The sequence below is a fragment of the Grammomys surdaster genome, unplaced genomic scaffold (genome assembly GCF_004785775.1).
Source record: "Grammomys surdaster isolate TR1022 unplaced genomic scaffold, NIH_TR_1.0 131, whole genome shotgun sequence".
In the NCBI taxonomy this organism is placed as follows: Eukaryota; Metazoa; Chordata; class Mammalia; order Rodentia; family Muridae; genus Grammomys; species Grammomys surdaster.
Window position 1 is genome coordinate 1,427,324 of NW_021604589.1, and position 18,500 is coordinate 1,445,823.

The window sequence follows — 18,500 nt, forward strand, 5'->3', positions numbered from 1 at the left end:
CCTTTCTGAATACAACTGAGGTAGTATAGTTCTCTTACATAGTTAGACAAAAGATACTTTGAAAATTAATGGCTTAGGGCTGTAGCTCTGTGGAAGGATGATGCCTAACATGTGCAAGGCACTAAAAAAGGAAAAAAAACCAATACTTTTAAAAAAAATTACAGTTGCTCAGCATGGTGGTTCACACCTATAATCCTAGCACTTAAAGTGATATAGCAGATCTGGGGGGAATCTGAGGAGAGGAAAAAACAGAGTCAAAATATATTATATAGAAAAATTGTTTTCCTTTCAGAAAAAGTTAAAATAAATACAACATTAAAGCAGAAGACTGAAGCAAATTCAAGACCAGACTATATACTGAATTCCAGCCAGCCTGAGCTACAGAGTAAAAGCATAACTCAAACAAAATTAGTGGGAGTCAGACACTTAGAAAACTAAGGTAGATGAGTCTGAGGGCAGCCTGGGCAAAGAAAGACAAGAACAATTAACAGAGCTGCTTCCTAAGTCTTCATTACACTGATTTATTTTTTGTGAGTATGTGCATTTGTGCAAGCATGAATGCACATGTGTGCGTGTGTCTGCATAAGCATGCCACAATCCATGTGACAAGCTATTAAAAGACAACTTGTAGGAGTTGGTTCTCTCCTTTTACCTTGTGAGTCCCAGGGATTGAACTTGGGTTTACAGGCTTGGTGGCCTGCCTTAGCCCCCTGAGCCACCTGTTATTTGCAATTGTAGCATCCCAGGGCTGGAGATGGCTGAGCGGTTGAGAGTGTATACTTCTGCTCTAAAGGACCCAAGTTTGCTTCCTAACAGCCATTTTAGGCAGTTAGGCAGCTCACACCTGGCTAGAACTCTAGATTCAGAGGAAATGACAAATGACACAGAGGCCCTTATATGTGTACACCTACACACACACACACACACACACACACACATACTCACACACACAAACTAAAATAAAAGGTATTTCGAACTGTAGCATATCCAAACTGAAGAGCTAAAAATAATTGACGGATCAGTGCAGAAGGGAATGGAGATACTAAGGCCACTACTCCTTATCTTGTACGATCTAAGGTTGACATAAATCAATTACTGTGCTTTTAGGGGGGTGTTTTCCTCTTTTTTAAGACAGGGTCATGTGTAACCCAAGCTAGCCTAGAATTGACTGTATCTCCAAAAAGGCCTTGAACTCCCAGTATTCCAGATACCATGTCCCAAGTGTTGGAATTACAGGCCAGTGACACTGCTTTCTGGAGAACAAATTGGCACTGCAATTCTTTGGCAATATGGATAGCTTCTAACTCACTTAATTACACTCCTAGGATTTTACCCAAGTGTGTACATAGGTGCACTGAAAGGCCAAAAAATGTTTAAAGCAGCACTACTTGGAACGGTCCTGAAACTAAATCAACTCAACAGAAGAATTATCAATTGCAGTATGTTCAGAGCACTGAGCCATGAAAATGAACACAATGCAAACACAGCAGCACGGCTTTCACAGACCTAACATCAAGAGGAAGGCTTTAAACAATATTTACAGAAGGGAGCAATTTATATATAAAAAGAAGCTAGGTGAATAGATGGTACTAGAAATGAGTCACTGGATGGGCTTCCTAGAATGTTAGCAATATTTCTTGATATAGATGGGATAACACAGATGTTCACATCCTAAAAATTTATTAAGTCCAAAGGTTCATAATTTGTGTACTTTTCTGAACTTCAAAGTTTGTTAAAAGTTGTACAAGGTCACTGGGTGTGGTAGTACTTCCCTTTAATCCCAGCATTCCGAGGACTATGTAATGAGATGAGATCCTGCTTGGGAATGAGGGGAGTTCCACAATGGGGAGATAGAGATATGGCTCAGCAGTGAGTATGTACAGCTCTTTCAAATGCCCCGAGTTCTGCCTCTAGAGCCCATGTCAGATAGTTCACAACTATCTGCTACTCCACCTACAAGAGGTCTGTTACCCTCTTCTGCCTTCTGTGGGTATGTGCGCTCTTGCTCGAAAGCTCTCTTTCTCTCTCTCCCCCCCTCCCCTCCCCCCCCCCGGCTCACACACACACAGAGTTACAATTTACATAATACTTTTTTTTTCATTGAGTCAGGGTCAATACATAGCCTGGCTGTCCTGGAACTCAATACGTACACCAGGCTGACCTTAAACTCAAGAGAGTCACCTGCCTCTGCCACCTGAGTACTGGGATTAAAGGCATGTGTCACCATGACCAGCTTACTTTAAGAGTTATAAGGATCAAAACAAATCTTTTTTCCCTAAGGAAATTAAAAATCAGTTCCTATGAAAAGCAGCTATAATGCTGAATGAAGCAGGTACCTGAGTGTAAGAAGCAGCTGGTGGGCACCATGGCTGAGATATAGCACTAGATCCAGGTTCCATGGTATGGTGGTTTGAATAGGTATGCCCCCTCCCATACACTCATGTGTTTGAATGCTTGGCCATAGGGAGTGGCACTATTAGGAAGTGTGACCTTATTGAAGAATATGTGTCACTGTTGGGGCAGGCTTTGAGGTCTCCTATTCTCAAGCTATACCCAGTGTGGTGGTCTCCTTCTGCCTGCAGATCAAGCTGTAGAACTCTCAGCTCCTCCAACACCATGTCTGCCTGCACGCTGTCATGCTTCCCTCCATGATAATGGACTAAACCTCTGAAACTGTAAGCCGGCCCTAATTAAATGGCTTCCTTTATAAGAGTTGCCTTGGTCATGGTGTCTCTTCACAGCAATGATACCCTAACTAACACAATGATACTTCAGGAAATCTGGCCCAAGAAAGTAAGCCCACTGCAGGAAAGCCAAATATGAAGTATGGAGAGGTTGCTTGTATGCTGCTGACTATTGAAGATGTAGAATGAAGAGTGGAACAAGCTGAGCTGGCAGAGTCTCACTGACAAGTTGGATGAGAATATCAGACCAGATGGTTGTGATTACTGGGAACCAAACCTAGTCCTCTGCAACAACAGCAGAGTCTCTTAATGCTGTCTTTGACTCCGCTTGACTCTAATGAGATGCCTTGCCTTTCCATTACTGTACTCCTCCCTCTGATCCAGACTTCACCTGAGGCTAGCTCCAAAGCTGGCCTTGAGTCAGAGGCTTGCTCTGAGAAGCCCCTTTCTTTTTGCCATGTTCTATCTCCTCCCAGCAACTCCAACTGTGTGAAGGCTTGAGCACCTTTGGGAACAGCACTTAGGGAAATATAAGCACAATTCAAAATGTCTTTATAAGCATGTTTCGGTGTTGTTATTCTTTTTCAATCTATAGCAAGTAGGTGAGATGGACTTTTGTCACTTTAAGAAACATTGAGCCACTGGGCGGTGGTGGTGAACGCCTTTAATCCCAGCACTTGGGAGGCAGAGGCAGGTGGATTTCTGAGTTTGAGGCCAGCCTGGTCTACCGAGTGAGTTCTAGGACAGCCAGGGCTACACAGAGAAACCCTGTCACAAAAAACAAAAAAAAACAAAAAACAAAAAAAAGAGAGAGAGAGAGAGAGAGAGAGAGAGAGAGAGAGAGAGAGAGAGAAACACTATCTCGAAAAAAAAAAAAAAAGGTATTCATGTTCTGTGAGCCAGTAAGATGCCTCAGCAAGTAAAGGGTTTCAGTCACAAGCCTGGTGACACAAGTTCAATCTCCAGGTCCTGCATGGAAGGAAAGGACTCAGTCCTGAACGTTGTCCTCTGACCCCCCACATATGATCATTCTATGCCCACACAGAGAAATACTAAATAAATATATCTAATTTTTTTTTGCTTTTGTCTGTAATATCTGTAATACAAGCACTTAGAAGGCAGAGGCAGGATTGCTACAAATTCTAGACCAACTTGGTCTACAAAGCAAGGTCCAGGTTAGTCTGGTCTACATAGCAAGGCGTTGTCTCAAAAACTTGAAAACTAAGCCAGGTGATGGTGATACATGCCTTTAATCCCAGTGGGAGACAGGGGCAGGTGGATCCCTGGGAGTTCCAGCCTGGTCAGTAGACAGAATGAGTTCCAGGACAGCTAGGGCTATAAAGAAACTCTGTTTCAGAAAACCAAACAAGAAAAAATAAACCTGAAAACGAACTGAATACATAAGTCCTTGCTGAAAGCATGAGGATCTGAACTAGGAATCCAGCAGCCATGTAAAAAAGCCAGGCATGGACACACACCAGTAATCTCAGAGCTGGGAGAGTAGAGACAAGAATCACTGGGGTTTAACTCCAGGTTGAATGAGAGACCCTATCTCAGAGGAATAAGGTGGAAGATGATAGAACAGAGCATCCCACATTCTCTGACCTCTACACACACATACGCACGCATGCACACCTAAAAATATACAAAATAGGACTGGCCATAGCTTGCCTGTAATTTCAGCATTGGAAAGGCAGAGATAGAATCTCAGGATGTTGAGTGATTGAGGAAGATATCCAACACTGGCCCCTCACCTCAGCACATGCATAAACATAAACATGTACACATATATACCCGCATACAGCTATTTTTTTTCAGATTTATAGTATAGATACTCTTACCATATATAGAAAAGGCAATTTAAAGATTTAGCAGGGTGTGGTGTCACATGCCTATGATCCTAGCAACTCAGGAGGCAGAAGCAGGTGGATCTCTGTGAGTTCGAAGCCAGCCTGGTCTACAAAGGCAGTCCAGGCCAGCCAAGGCTACACTGAGAAACCCTGTCTTGAAAAACCTAAAAAAATAATACTTAAGAAAAGCGGTGTATGGTGTCACACACCAGTAATCTCAGTACTCAGGAGACAAGAGACAGACAGATTTCTATGAATTTAAGGCCAGCCAAGGCTACATGGTGAGACCTATCTCAAAAAATAAAAAGCCTCAGGCTGGAGAGATGGCTCAGCGGTTAAGAGCACTGACTGTTCTTTCAGAGGTCCTAAGTTCAATTCCCAGCAACCACATGGTAGCTCACAACCATCTGTAATGGGATCTGACGCCCTCTTGTGGTGTGTCTGAAGATAGTAACAGTGTACTCACATAAAATGAGTAAATCTTTTAAAAATAAATAGCCTCAAGAAGGGCCAAACATAATCCCAGCACTTGGGAGGCAGAGGTAGGCGGATTTCTGAGTTTGAGGCCAGCCTGGTCTACAGAGTGAGTTCCAGGACAGCCAGGACTACACAGAGAAACCCTGTCTCGGGGAGGTGGGGGGCAAACAGACCCAATGAGGATAGCTCAGAAGGTAAAAAGTACTTGTTGCATAAGCCTCACAATCTGAGTTTAATGTCATAAAAGCACAAGGAGAGAAGCAATTCCACAACATTGTCTTCTCACCTCTACATGCACATGACACATCTACATACATACGTACACAAACACAATAATAAAAATAAAGAAAAATTTAAAATCCTAAAAACAATCACCTAACTCAAAACAGCCTGTGGCATTCAGCAGAAACTAGCAAGTGCATTTTCTACTTACCAATGTCCTTCAATTTCTATACGGGACCATTAAATAGGAAACAAATTTTTATGCCAACATATGATTTTCTAGTCCTTCTTGTTTTTCAGGAGTATTCTATATCATGCAGTCAATGAATTTTCTTACTCCGGAGGCTGGGGTTGGAGCTAAATTTGTAGGAAGTCCTTCCTGGGGTAGAGGTTCCAGGGCAGTTTTAAATCTGGCATGAAGGTATGATGCACGCCTGCCACTTAACACTTAGGAGTTGGCTGGGCGGTGGTGGTGCACGCCTTTAATCCCAGCACTTGGGAGGCAGAGGCAGGCGGATTTGAGTTCCAGGCCAGCCAGGTCTACAAAGTGAGTTCCAGGACAGCCAGGACTATACAAAGAAACCCTGTCTGGAAAAACCAAAAAAAAAAAAAAAAAAAAACACAATCACTTGGGAGTTGAAGGCAGGATGGTCAAAAGTTCAAGGTCAACTTGGATACCTAAGACCTCATCTTTAAAATAAAACAAAAAAGAAACTTGCTTTCTTACCGTTTTCTAGACATTCTAGGTGTATTTTCTTTCACACAGTCTTTTCTATGAACAATAGCTGTAGCAGCTAACACAGTGAATAGTACAACCAGGGACCATGGTAAGCACCTCTTGTTATTGACTAACTTCATCTACACAAGGTCATGAGGAAAGTTTTATCACTTTCTTGAACAGATAAACTGTGGCCTGGCTAGGTGAATGTATGGTCAAAGGTCACTGTATATTGCAGGTCAAAGATTTGATAACAATTTCTCAGTCCATGCTGGTAACCTCAACAACTGACTGCTTTGTAATTACCTTCTATCTACTTCTATACGAACATCCTTGTACTGTGTCCTAGCTGTCTTAGCAGTCTACTCAGTAATAAGGAGAAACTGAACATGGTGACACATATCTGTAATCTCAGCACTTAGAAGCATACAAAGAGACCTTGACTCAAAGCAAACAACAAAAATCAAAAATAAGTGAAAGAGATTATCTGAAAATAATACTTAAAAGACAAATGATGGACATGGTACAGCTTGGTGGTAGAGCAATTGGTTTACCATGTGCAAGGCCCTGGGTTCAAATCCTAATACCAAGATTTAAAAAAAAAAATCACAAGGGGCAGAAGAGATGGCTCAGTGGTTAAGAGCACTAATTTTTCTCCCAGAGGTCTTGAGTTCAATTCCCAGCAACCACATGGTGGTTCACAACCATCTGTAATGGAATCCAGTGCACTCTTCTAGTGTTTCTGAAGACAGCTACAGTGTGCTCATATACATGAAATAAATAAATCTTGTAAAACAAAAACACAAAACCGTATATGTATGTCTTATACTTTATACATATTATATATGGGTGTTCATATATATAAGCACAATAAAATGTTGAAAGGAAATATATTTTTAAAATGTTTATTTCTGTACAGTATTATAGTGAACATCTGTAATGAACCACTTGGGAGGCTTAGGCAGATCAATTTTAACAAGTTTAAGGCTAATCAGGGCTATGTACTATATAACAAGATCCTATCACAAGATACTAGGCTAAGATCAAGTAAAGGTGCTTGTTACCAAGTGACAACCTGAGTTCAATCTCCAGAATCTACGTGGTAAAAGAAAGAACCAATTCTCCCAAGTTGTTCTCTGACCCCCACTTGTGTGTCGTGGCATATGCATATCCACACACATAAGAAAGAAAGAAAGAAAGAAAGAAAGAAAGAAAGAAAGAAAGAAAGAAAGAAAGATAAAGAAAGAAAGAAAGGTTAAAAACAAACAAAGCACCTAGGCATGGTAGTTTATGCCTATAATCCCAGCACTCAGGAAGCTGAGGAAAGTAAGATCACTTTGAATCTGAGTAGCCTAGACTGGACTACACAGTTAATTAATTCTAGCCTACTCAGACCTGTATACCAGGATACTTGTCTTTAAAAAAAAAATAGGGATCTGGAGAGAAGGCATAGCAGTTAAAAGTACTGGCTACTCTTCCATAGTACCCAGGTCCCATTCTCAGAACCCGTATGGAGGCTCACAGCTGTCTAATTCCAGTTCTAGGGACTCAAACACCCTCTACATGCATACCTGGTTTCCACAGAGACCAAACAAAACACATACTATTACCCCTCCCAGAAAAAAACCCCACTCAAATATTTTAAAAAGTGTATAATTCAACTAAGTGTCTCTTTTTGTGTGGCAGGGTCTCATTATGTGGTCCTCCCTGGCCTTGAGCTCACAGAGATCAATGTGTCTCTGCTTCTTAAATACTGGGATTATAGGGGTACACTACCACATCCAGCATCGATGCTTCCTTAAACAATAGCAGGCCTTTCTGTTAGAACAGAAGAATAAAATGAAATGAAAAGGCTTTTACTTTTAACACATCAAAATGGTAATTGCTAAGTACTGGTATATATTAGATTTTGGTCTATATAGCTCTATAATTTTTATGCCAATTATTTATTTGTCAGTATTTGTCTTTTGAGACAAGGTTACACTATATATACCAGGTGTCCTTAAATTTGTTATAATCCTCTTTGCCTCAGGTTTCAAAGCGTTGAAATTATAATAATGCACCATGGCACCCAACTTATACCTATATTCAAAAGGCAACACATTAGGAACTAGGGAGGTGGTTCAGTCAGTAAATTATGTGCTGCATGAATAAGAGGACCTGTGTTCAGATCCCTAGCATCCACATACAACAGAAAGTGGGGTGGATACTAGAAGTTGAGAGTAGGGGGATAGAAAAAAGCAGATCTCTAAGACCTCACTGGCCAGATGGCTTAGTTGAACTGATGAGCTCCAGATTCAATGAGAGACCTGTCTCAAAAATTAAAGTTTGGGTCAGGCATAATATCAAATACGTTTAATCCCACACTTGGGGGTTTGAGTCCAGCCTGGTCTACACAGTGAGTTCTAGGACAGGCAGGGTTACATAAAGAGAACAGAGAGAGAGAGAGAGAGAGAGAGAGAGAGAGAGAGAGAGAGAGAGAGAGAGAGGGAGAGGGAGAGGGAGAGGGAGAGGGAGAGAGAGAGGGAGAGAGAGAGAGAGAGAGAGAAAGAGAAAGAGAGAAAGAGAGAAAGAGAAAGAGAGAGAAAGAGAGAGAAAGAGAGAGAAAGAGAGAGAAAGAGAGGGAGGAGGGGGAAGAGGAAGAGGAGGAGGAAGGAAGGGAGGAAGGGAGAGAGGGAGGGAAGGAGGGAGGGAGGGAGAGAGTGAGTTTAAACATCTGGACACAAAATTTTAAAAAAATATTCATGTCTCAAAATATAAAATGACAGGTGATATTTAATTTATATTTCACTCATGAAATACTTATCTGAGAGTTCCTAATTATATTGTACAATATTCAAGTATAAACCACACAAACATTAAAAATGGTATCACTTTAAATTGGTTAAGAAAACAAATGATTTAGGACATATCCTAAACCACATTGGGAGGGAGATAGAGAGGGAGGGAGGGAGACAGACAAAGTGCTGTTGGCACACCTGCAGGTAAAGCAAAACAGAACCATGAAAAGTGAAAACCACAAACAACCCTGGGGAGGAGGGGTGTACAATCAAGTCACTAAATGGTAACTGAAAAATTCGGACTAACCCAAAAGCCATAGGAAGCCCTAGTTTTCAAGGGTGTGAATAGGTATTATCACAAGTAAAGAACTAAAAATGCCCAATAAATATTTCAACCTTGCTCATAATAAAATAAATATGAATAAAAATGTCAATTGGCCTGGATAGATGTCTCAGTGGTTAGGAGCACTTGCTGTTCTTGCAGAAGACCCAGTTGAAGTTGCCAACACCCACATGGCAGCTCACGACTGCCTGTAATTCCAGAACTAATGTCTTCTACTGGCCTCCAATTGTTCCTACAAGTAGAAGGCACACAAACTCACATAGGTGCACATATACACATACATATAAAAATAATAAATATATATTTAAATGCCAATGAATGGCCCTGAAAGATCTGTGGAGAAAAGAACTTGCTACATAAGCCTAACAACCTGAGTTCAATCCTTTGAATCCATGGTAGGAGACAGCCAACTCCCAGGAATTCTGATTCCCACACATGCACATTCATACATGTGTGAACAATAATATTGATTTTTAAATTTAAATCCTAATTAAAGTAAGATGTCACTTTTTTACCTACCAATATTTGTTTGTTTGTTGAGACAGGGTCTCTCTGTATAGTCCTGGCTATCCTGGAACTCACTCTATAGACCAGGATTGCCTCAAATTCAAAGATCTGCCTGCCTCTGGGATTAAAGGTGTGCTATATATACTACACCCAGCAATATCCACCAAATTTTAAAGATTAAAAAAACAACAACACAACAAACGCCAAAGGGCCCAAATAGGCCAATCAGTAAAATATCAAAATATCTAAATTAGTATTTCTGAGGTTTGCAGAGGTAAACAAATCTCTATCAACAGCTGAATACATATTTGCTTTCAAAATGTTATTCACTAAACCACTATTTTGTTTGTATTATCCAAAACTGGAAACAATCTAAAAACTAGCTAATTAAATAATGACAATCCATATATGGCAAAAAGAATATCACTATTCTAAATAATATTTGAGGGCCAATGAGATAGCTCTGTGGGTAAAGGCATTGTTGCCAAGCCTAACAACTTGATTTTGATGATCCCTGGATCACACATAGTGGAAGAAAACCAATTCTTCTAAGTTGTCCTTTGACTTCCATATCATTCATACAAATAAACAAACACACACACCACTAACATACAAATTATTTTAAATTCTCTTTAAAAAAAAAAAAGAAAGAAGGGGTTGGGGATTTGGCTCAGTGGTAGAGTGCAAGTCCTCAGCTCAAGAAAGAAAGAAAGAAAGAAAGAAAGAAAGAAAGAAAGAAAGAAAGAAGGAAGGAAGGAAGGAAGGAAGGAAGGAAGGAAGGAAGGAAGGAAGGAAGGAAGACAGGCAATGGTAGTACACACCTTTAGCCCAGCACTTGGGAGGCAGACGCAGGCAGATCTCTAGGAGTTCCAGGACAGCCAAGGCTACATGGAGAAACCCTGTCTTGAAAAATCACCACCAACAAAAAGTCTTTGAAATAATTTTAATACACTTGCCAAAAGAATTAGATAGATTCCATGCCAGCTCTCCAAGGTTAACCAAATATGAAAATAAATACATAAATAAACCAAACATCCAGTACAGGATGTATATATCAGTGTAAATTAAAAACAAAGAGTCATTCTATAGCATACCTTTAATCCCAGCATTGGGGGAACAGAGGGAGTAGATGATTGAGAATTCCAAGAAACTTTTGTTGTCATGGGCTATACCTAATAATATTTACCATAATATTAATTATGCCAGAAAATTTAAATTAAAGCTAATTTATTCAAAAAGAAAACTGATTTTGTGTTAACTACCACAAAACTTTGGTAGCTTTAATTATTTATGATCTCAATTTCCATAGTTTGGCAACCTGGGTGTGGCTTGACTGGGTCTTTGACAGGGTCCCATAGGCTGAAACTATCTGAAGCCTTGATTGGGAAGGATTCGTTTTCTAGCTTACTCTTATGGTTGTTGCCAGGGTTCAATTCCATATGGGCTGTTGGATTGAGGCCTCAGTTCCTCATAAGCAGTTGGCCCAAGACCTTCCTTGGTTGTTTGCCATATAGGTCTTTCCATCAGCCTTTTAAAAACATGATAGCCAGCTTCTTTAGCATGAGCCAAGGAGTGCCAATGTGAGTGAGAAGGCAGTCTTGTAATCTAGAAGTTACACTCCTTCAGTTTCCCACTCTGCCCTCTCTTCACAGAGTCTTGCAGTGTTATAAAGGTTGGTCTCAATTTGCTAAATTGCTGAGCTCAAATGATTCTCCTTTAAAATAAAAAGCAGCTGCTTTTCCAAACTAAAAAAGAGACATAATCTTTCTCTCTCTTCCTTCTTTCTCTTGTCATTTCATTACTTTTTTTTATTTTTAACCTTTACTATCCTCAAGAAATTTGTTGCCGAGCGGTGGTGGCGCACGCCTTTAATCCCAGCACTTGGGAGGCAGAGGCAGGTGGATTTCTGAGTTCGAGGCCAGCCTGGTCTACAGAGTGAGTTCCAGGACAGCCAGAGCTACACAGAGAAACCCTGTCTCGAAAAACCAAACAAAACAAAACAAAAAAAAAAAAAAAAGAAATTTGTTAAGAGAGCACAAGTGCCAGGCATGGCAACATTTGAAATCTCAGCAGCTGGAAGATGAATGTAGGAGGAGGTTATCTTCTGCTATACCTAGGCTCCATAAGACTATCTCAAAAAAAAAAAAAAACAATAAGGAAGACACCAAGATACACGGAATATAGACAATGGCTGTTGAGCCACATGGCAGCTCATAACATTAACTCCAGTTCTTGGGGCCTGATGCCCTCTTCTGTCCCACACATATATGAATACACAAATAAAGGCAAAACACTAACACATAAAATAAACAGATGAATGAAGCTGGGTTATAGTGGTGCATGCTTTGATCCTAGCACTTGAGGAGCAAAGGCAGATGAATCTCTTTAAGTTAGAGGCCAGATTACATAGTGAGCCCTTGTCTGAACCCTCATCAAAACAATATAAATAACTTTAAAAATATAATATTTAAATAAAGGATAGTTTACAAAAAGCATTATCTGTGGCTTTGTGAGATGGTCCAAGAGATATAGGCACTTGCCTCAAAGCCTAGCAATGTGAGTTTGATCCCTGGAATCTAATAAAAATGGAAAGAACCAATTCTACCAGCTGTCTTATGACATCCATGCTTGTGTCATGACAAAAATTACTTGTACACATGCACACACAATAAGTTTTTGTAGCACTTTTAACAAGGCCTACACTTATGTCCAAACAATCCTTAGAGAAATGTGCTTGGTAATGGAACATAGTCACTCAACCCTATAATCCCAGGACTTGGGAAGCTGAAGCAGGACTGCCAGCAGATTAAGGCCAATGAAGGTTACATACATCCTGAGTTTTCAGATAGCCTAGACTAGTGTGGGACCCTATGGAGAGGTTGGCATGGTATGGGACAGAAAAAGAAAAGGTGTTTCTAAACTACTACTTTATCTTGCTCTCCTTTCTCCTTTGACTTTTCTATGAATAAAGAAGATAGATAAAAAATGTGTGAGTGTTACAAGTCGTTATTATTCATAGAAGGGTTAATAAAGGCCATTCTGTGGACACTTTAGAAATACAACATAGAAATCAGCACTCAAAACAATAAATTCTAATAAGAAGTGTTTTGACAACATAGGATACACTGATCATTTTATGTACCTTTTTTCACAACTAATAAAATTTAATTAGTTGCAAGTGGAAACAGAACTTCAACTAGGAATCATAAAAAAATGGTCCAAGTATGAGTAGGTTTGTTTTGTTTTGAGACAGTGTCTCACTATGAAGCTCTGGCTGTCCTATGTCTCACTATGTAGACCAGGCTGGCCTCCAATTCAGAGATCTGCCTGTCTCTGCCATCACACCCAGATCAACTATGAGTAAATGTTAAATTTTGTGGGGTAAAAATTAATACAGCCATTGTGGAAATCAGTTTAAAGATTATTTGTATATGTTTATTGCTGCTTTATTCACTATAGTAAAGACTTGGAATCAACTTAGTTGTCAGTTAACAGATGAATGGATAATGAAATCTTGGTTATATTTTTTAAAATGGAATGCTATCCAGCTCTAAATAACAATTAAGTTAAGGAATTTACAGGAAGCCAGGTGTGGTGATATCCAGCTCCAGGGAATTCAGTGCCCTCTCTGGCCTCCACAAGCACCTACACTCACATACCCCTACACATATACATAATTTAAAAAAATTTTAAATGAAACCTTGGCAATAGTTAAAATAATGTAACTAGATTACTTTACTTATTACTATCTATGCCAGAAAAGCAGAAATTCACCAACTTGGCAAATAAGAGAAAAAAATGAACAAAAATGATTCTCTTGCCTAATCCTGACTGCTTTATTACAGAGATTCTAGGAATGGGAAAAAATACAAAGCCTGGAGACAGATTACAAAATTAATAGCACCCATAAGAGCAAGAGAATCTGATCCACCATATGTTATCCCTTCCAAAGTATATAAAATTTTATATACTCCACACTATGCCAAATGTCACATCAACTCATTCCTTACAATAATGCTAATATGGTGTAGAGAGCAGCAACCCCACGTTCCCGACAATCCAATTGAAGCTTGTACCCTGAGAAATATGCCCAAGGTTACAGAGCTATTAAGTGGCAGAGAGCCAAGAGTCTTGACTCTAAAACCCATACTATTTACCCACTGCTACACTACTTATTACCATAGTATAGATGAAAGGGCACTGGGTTCCAGACTTAGCTTCATCCCTTGGGCAAATCACCTGACCTCACTTACCTAGCAGTGTGTCATCAGTAAATGAGGACAATGTCAGCTGCCCAACCTTCTCTACAGCATCTGAGTGATGCTAAAAGAATTAATGCATTTGCAAGTATGCTATAAAAATGATAGGACACTATATAAATGTAAAGTTTTGTTAAGGTGAATCCAAGCATTATATTTTAGACTTCAAAATGGTTTGTAGACCTAAAAGCAAATTTAGTAATAGTTAAATATATGTCAAGGTTTTTATTTTTAACTATCTGTATGTATAAGGGTATGTCAAGGTTTTTATTTTTAACTATCTGTATGTATAAGGGTATGTATAGGTGCCCATGGAGGCCAGAGGCATTAAGAGTTCCCTGAAGCTGGAGTTGTAGGCCACCTGATACGGGTGCTAGGAATTGAACTCTAGTCCTCTATAAGAGCAGTTATCAGCCTCTTAATGGCTGAGACATCTCTCTAAGGTCTGTCCAAAGAATTTTATTCAATGATGATAAATCATCTTTTAACATTCCCAAGCAGAACTTTAGTTAAATACAAAAACACTGAGACATTTTAGAAAAGACTAAACTATGAAGACAATTACATGACCAGTTTAGAAGACACTCTGGACTACCATAGTGAGACTGCTAATAAACACATAAATACAGTGGCAACTTGACATGATATGATGTCACATGCCTGTAATCCCCACATTCAGAACGCTAAAATTGGAGGATCAGAAATTGGCCTAAATTGAGGCCAGCCTGGGCTACATGGTGAAATACTATCTCAAAAAACAACACAGCACAGGCTGGCAAAAATGGCTGAGGGTAAAGGCACTTGCTGCCAACCTGAGCTTGATCTATGGGGACACATATGGTAAATGTTGTCTTCTGACCACCATACAGGTATCATGACTGACACTGACATACAAACACACAAATAATTATCAACAAAGTAAAAAAAAAAAAATTAGTTGGTGCCAGCAGTTGGGAGGGATGACTAGTTGGAGCATAGGCTACCCTAGGCACATGTTATTATATACTTGCCAAAATTCATACATTATATAACATCACTGAACCCTGTAAACGATGGGGTTAGTCAGTAATAATGTATCTGTGGTTTCTGAACAACTGTAACAAACTGTAACACATTACTACAACATTTAGGGAAGGGGTATTTGTGAGCAGGAACATGAGAACTCTGTACTTTATGCTTATAACTAGTTTTTTGTTTGTTTTGTTTTTCAAGACAGGGTTTTTCTTGTGTAAGAGCCCTGGCTGTCCTAGAACTCACTTTGTAGACTAGGCAGGCCTTGAACTCACAGAGAGCTGCCTGCCTTCTTGAAGTTAGGATAGTAAAATTGAAAAAGAAAGTTTAAAACTTTAACTTTAACAAATTGAAGCTGGGCCCAATGGTACAAACCTGTAATCCCCACCACCCAATCCCTAGTATTAAAAAAATATGCAAATTAGATCACTACATGTGGTTAGTGCCTATAATACCAGCAGTTTTAAGGCAATTTCTCAAATGACACCTAAAAATATACTGCAATATTACCTTTAGAAGAGAAAAGTCACCTCAAGAGCCTGTTCAAGTGAATATAGTTATGAAACCATGCTATAATTAACTGAGCAGGTCAAGAGTAACTAGGCACTTAAGCCAGGAGTTCAAGGCCAGCCAGATGAACAAGGCAAGATTCTGTCAATTTTTTAAAAAGTGGGTGTAGTAATCTCACTTGCACAGCACTTGGGAGACCAGACCAGACACTGCTTCAGAAAAATAAAAATGACTAGGCAGATGATTTGAACCAGGAACCAACAGAGCCCATCTCCACTTTTCTTCAAGTCCTATGATATAAATAATAACAAGAAATCATGTTTCTTAACTCCTCCAATACTTTAAAAACAACTGAAATGGTTTAACATCATTTCTGCTTCCTGAAAAACAAAAATATAGAGGTTAAGTTAGAAAAAGGAATATTTTCCTAGGTTCCTCACCTAGAATCAATAAACTGAAGATCATGAATGAGCAACTAAAAATTAATGTTTACAGATACAAGATGTTCACCCAATTTTGAACTGGTGATTCAAAAAGTAATGTTAATTTCTACTTCATTTTACAGTCAGATAGAAACCAAAAGATTTCCAAAAGAGCAGAGCATGAGCAAAGAAATACAAAGGTAGTAAAAATAAAACAACAGATATATAAGACTATTCATATCCAGCCATTAACCAAAGCCCTGAACTCCAAGTGCTATTACCTCTTACCCTCGGTAGTTTAAAATACTAGTTGATTAAACCTTACTTCCCAATTCAATGACTTTTTGTCCTTATTCCAGTGGCATAAAAGGGAACTTATGTCCTCAATTGCAGTGGCTTTTTATCAGAGTCCTCCCCTGGGGAACCTATGAAATCAAACACTGAGTTTGGCTCCCCACCCTCAGGGAATAAATGTCCAAAGTGACAGTGTTGAATCCCTAAAGAACTGTTGGGCCACCGCTTCTTTTCCAGTCTTCTAAGCAGTAGGTCCTTCTTTTATGAGAAACAGAATATAACATGAAAATACCTGACCTTAGAAAAAAAGCATCAGAGGCCAGAGTGGTGGCTCATTGCTGTAATCTCGGCACTCAGGAAACGAAGGCAAGAGGAAAATGATAAATTCAAGACAAGCCTGGGGTACACAGTCAAATGAGGCCAGCCTGCTACAGGATAACCCATTTCAAAAAAAAAAAAAAAAAAGTGAGGGAGAAAAGGAACAGGCCCCAAAAAAACCAATTCTTGACAGTGCTCAAATGTAAACCAGACCTTTGTTCTCCCTTTTGAAGTTCATGAATCGCATTAGAAAAATATTATTTCGTAACTTCATACAGGAGTGGCTTTTAAGATTAGTCAAATACATAATTAAATAATACTAAATAGCTCTCAGTGGTCAAGCAGGGTGTCCAACAAGTCAAGCTGTTTCAGTATGTTCTCCTGCAAGGCAAAGGGACGGAATTTACACCTTTTCAATACCATACACCCCAGTTCTTGGTTCCTGGGCCTGAAAGCCCTGTACCCTACTCGTTGTGCAATCGTTGTCAAAACTCCACCCACTGAGCTCCAGAACAAGTGGATTTCTCCCATTCTGAAAGAGATCTCGATTTTCTTGTATCCAGGGAGACACTGAAAACTCCTTGACATGAGTCAAGTAAGGCAAGGGGGAACAAATGGTCCAGCTCCTCTCCTAGGTTAAGAAAGACCAAAACCAAAGCCCAGGAGGCACTCAAGTTTCCACTTACCAAATTAAAAAAGAAAGAAAAGAAACAGAGGGTGGTTGCAGGAATGGAGAGACAGCTATCAGCCGAGGATGCTAGATCCTCAGCATCACCACCTCATCCTCAGCCTCACACTCAAAGCAGGTCGGTGATGCCCCGAGACCAAGCCCTGGTGTGGGTGTCGGAAGCCCTGCGGCGTCCCCCGCGTAGTCACCCGCACAGTGTCGCGAGGGGCCGCGGGGGGTGGGGCAAAGGGAAGGGGGGAAGGGGCGAAAGGCAGTCCGGGCTTGTGCGCTGTTATCTTACTGCGCAACAGCCTCTGCTCAGAGGCCGGGGAGCACCCCGCAGAGCGCGCCCTACGCACCTGCCCAACGCCAAGAGGGCGATCCTGTACCCCGGTAAGCCCCCACCCCCACACTGCCACCTCCTTGGGCAGCGGAGTCCCAGTGCACAGTGACCACGCAGGCTGAGACACAACACCTGACGACCCAGGGCAGCGCCTGCCGCACGTGTCTGTCACACCTGGAGCGCCCCTGCCTAGCACCCCTTCACCCTCTCAGCCTGGGGTCCACCCTGTCCTTCCTCAGCCCCCTACAGCCTAGCGTTCCCAAGTCTCAATCATCGTCCCTTCTCACCCGATCCATTTCAGACTTAAACCCCCCACCTGCTCCCAACTATCGTCACTCTTCTGAAGGAAAAGGGGGAAAGGGCCGGATGTTCGTCCGGTAGCTAAAGGTAAAGGGGATAAGTGAAGAGGTGAACCCCAAAAAGGGTAACCCAATCATTCCTGCGACCCAACCACAACGAAGGCGTCCCCTCCACTGACCTTCTGCCGGGGACTGCGTCGCCGTCCGCCCCGTCCGCCCTCAATAGCCTCCTCAGTACCGCCGCCTCTTCCCCGCGTTGCCTCCTCAAGCGGAGTCGCCATGAGGTGACGGCAGCAGCCAAACAAGCGGCTGGACCAGGGGCACGGAACCTCTCAGGGGCATCGGCCCCGCCCCCTTTACACCCCAACCAACCGTAGCGTGAGTGTCTTCCCACGTGACCGGAGGAGGTTGGCTCCTGAGGGAAGGCAGTTTGATGGGGGTGGGGAGCGTAGAATTTTGGGCTGGGCTTCTGTTAGGGCCGAAGGGCAGACCGAGGCCGCTGGAGTCTGCGCGGAGAGGGAAAAGGAGTAGACTACAAGTCCCAGCAGAATGTGCGGCCACGGCTTCCAGTGATGGATCCGTATAGGAGAGTCCGGGGGGCGGGGTTGTGCGGGGGGGGGGGGGGGGAATAGTACCCGCTGTGCTGAATGTGCAGCCTTCTGGGGCTTGTAGTCTCTGAGGGGCAATGTCGCGGTACCGGAAAGTAGTCTTTATTAACCTACAAGAAAAGTTTTAAAATCCTCCAGAGTTTGAGAAGGAATAGAACCGGAGACACTTTTTTGTGGTTTTGCTTTTG

The 18,500-nt window shown here is 41.2% G+C and overlaps 1 protein-coding gene across 3 annotated transcripts in view; it reads right to left on the reverse strand.

Annotated features, from left to right (window-relative positions):
- Txlng (taxilin gamma) overlaps nucleotides 1-17,995 on the reverse strand; it is a 45,608-nt gene extending 27,613 nt beyond the window's left edge. For all 3 annotated transcript variants that reach the window (XM_028762165.1, XM_028762166.1, XM_028762164.1), the window contains exon 1: nucleotides 17,884-17,995. In XM_028762165.1, coding sequence (XP_028617998.1) covers nucleotides 17,884-17,985 — 102 coding nt within the window. In that variant the 5' untranslated portion in view covers nucleotides 17,986-17,995. The remainder of the gene's footprint in view (nucleotides 1-17,883) is intronic.
- Nucleotides 17,996-18,500: the final 505 nt, after the last annotated feature.